Source organism: Haplochromis burtoni, unplaced genomic scaffold (genome assembly GCF_018398535.1).
Source record: "Haplochromis burtoni strain Fernald_Lab_line unplaced genomic scaffold, NCSU_Asbu1 Contig_156, whole genome shotgun sequence".
NCBI classification, from domain to species: domain Eukaryota; kingdom Metazoa; phylum Chordata; class Actinopteri; order Cichliformes; family Cichlidae; genus Haplochromis; species Haplochromis burtoni.
In genome coordinates, this window is record NW_024582517.1 from 826,140 (window position 1) to 828,333 (window position 2,194).

At 37.7% G+C, this 2,194-nt stretch overlaps 1 protein-coding gene and 1 long non-coding RNA gene across 2 annotated transcripts in view; one reads left to right on the forward strand and one right to left on the reverse strand.

Annotated features, from left to right (window-relative positions):
* Positions 1–2,194, reverse strand: part of poc1a (POC1 centriolar protein A) — a gene marked incomplete in the record, with an annotated part of 57,124 nt that overhangs the window by 31,904 nt on the left and 23,026 nt on the right. The window contains 2 exon segments of the mRNA XM_042224941.1: positions 1,083–1,232; positions 1,315–1,383. Coding sequence (XP_042080875.1) covers positions 1,083–1,232; positions 1,315–1,383 — 219 coding nt within the window.
* Positions 1–2,194, forward strand: part of LOC121815214 — a 6,050-nt gene that overhangs the window by 1,660 nt on the left and 2,196 nt on the right. The gene's annotated exons all lie outside the window — the stretch shown is intronic.

A 2,194-nucleotide genomic window follows, 5' to 3' on the forward strand; every position in this document is an offset into this window, starting at 1 on the left:
AAAAAAAAAAAAAAAAAGAGTTATAAAAAATAAAGTTACACTATAGGTCGTGAGAACAGAAACATAACCACAAACACACTTAAAATCTCTTCAAAGATCACTACGCACAACACAATATTATCACCGACGGACTCTTTTCAGTTTCAAGAATTTGTTGTGATCGACTACATTTTTAAAACTCACCTGCGGTATCATGCAGTTTATTTTATTTTATTTTTTCCTCCATTTCAATAGGAAAAAGAATATCCTCCATACCAAAGTGTAGATGGTGAATAAGCAGGCATTTCCTGCCCTGCATGTGGGATATGAATGTGGCTTTGGGCCAAATCTAAGAACTTCAAAGGAAGGGAGGAAATAAGCTGAGAGGCATCTGTGCACATGTTTGTGTCTTTTCATATTTATTTTTCAGCCAGCCAGCACACATGCATGAAATACATGTGCACACATACATTTCAATTAGTGCATTTTGTATAGGATTTGTGGTAGACATATTTAGTTATATACATTTGTATTGGCATATCCTAACAACCAAATTATAAAACTACCCTTTAACAACATAAAACCTTGCTGGCTAGAGCGGTTGCTAGAGGCTGGTTAGCAACTGTCTGGCAAACACCAGTCACTAGTAGGGTCATGCAGGCCTACATACTGGTGATCACTACCAGATTAAAGCGATCACCTGTAGTTTATATGGAACATAATGACATGTTATCAATTAGGTGTGAAAACACCGTAACCAAACAACTGGGAAACGTGCCAGTAATGAATAAAGGAAACGATGTGCTTGGAAGCATATGTTTCTGACTTAGTTCTTTATTCTCATTGCTAAACACAACACTAATCACTGCACAGTCACACAGTCACAAAGTGCAACCCGATGGGCAAGTGCTAAGGGGAGACACCACATAGGGTTTAAAATGCCCTTAGTAGTTGAATCCTGGGTTTGACCCCACTGACTGGACCTCGACCTCTGTTGCCTATCATTTGACAGTTTCTGGCTATATTTGTTCAGCTTCTGAATAAAGGTAAAAGCCAAAACAGCCATCTTGTTGGGTTCCATGTTCCTTTCTGTTTGGACTTACCTTGCTACGTAACACAGATGTATGCGAATTAAGGGGGAAGTGAGTTGTGGAAGTAGCCGTTGGTGTCTGTGAACTGGAAGCAGTTTTATGTTGCAGTCTGACGCCATCACTGAACTCAACACAGTCAAAGTTGCTCTTCCACACCATTACCTGTGAACCAGATATAAATGTATTAAATAACAACACTCCATTAAAGTTAGTAATGAAGAATGTTAGAATACTCTGCCATCACCTGTTCATCAGAGCCTCCAGAGGAAAAGTACTCCCCTGTTCTAGAGAAGGCCACACAGGTGACTGGACCCTGGTGTGAGGTAAAAAGCAAAAAAGGTGGAAAATGAATCTCACAATACAGTAAAGTCATATCTGTCTGACAATGAAAGTAGTCCTAAAACTATCAGCTATGAACTGTTTGCTTAAGTTGAAAGAATCACTACATTTGGAGAGAATGTTTTCTAAAAACCTCAACAAATGCAGCTGAACAAACTGGCCCCATCTGTGCTAAAGATCACAATATTGGTTAAAATGATTTGCCAATTAAAAGTCTCCATGTCTAGCAACTACTTTAAAGGCTGCCTAATTGATAAAGTCACCATTTTCATGCACAAATAACAAAAATAAGCAACATTTTATAAATTCAATAGGCCAAATGATTTCATTTATCATCAGTTTAATCACTAATAAGTAAACAGTAATGTCTGCATAGATTAAAAACTCCATGTGAGACTGGTGCTGTCTTACTGTTGCATTCATTCATTCTCAAACCTTACATATAGTAACTTAGAACGATATGACTAACATTGTTTATCTCCTGCCAAGTAGCTCAGCTGCAGCGAAAATGTAGGTGCAAGTGTAAACATGGGCAGGGAGTAAACACAATACAATTTAATATGATACAGAATACAGTAATATACCTTAAAGGCACTTGCTGGTAAAAATGTATTTAAGATTCAATACAAAACAAAAGGTGGGAACAATTTTTTTTATTTTGTTTGAGGCTTGTGTTTAAGCAGTTCGACTAAAACAAAACTGAACCCACAACAAAAGCTCTTGAATGTGTGTGTGTGTGTGTGTGTGTGTGTGTGTGTGTGTGTGTGTGTGTGTGTGTGTGTGTG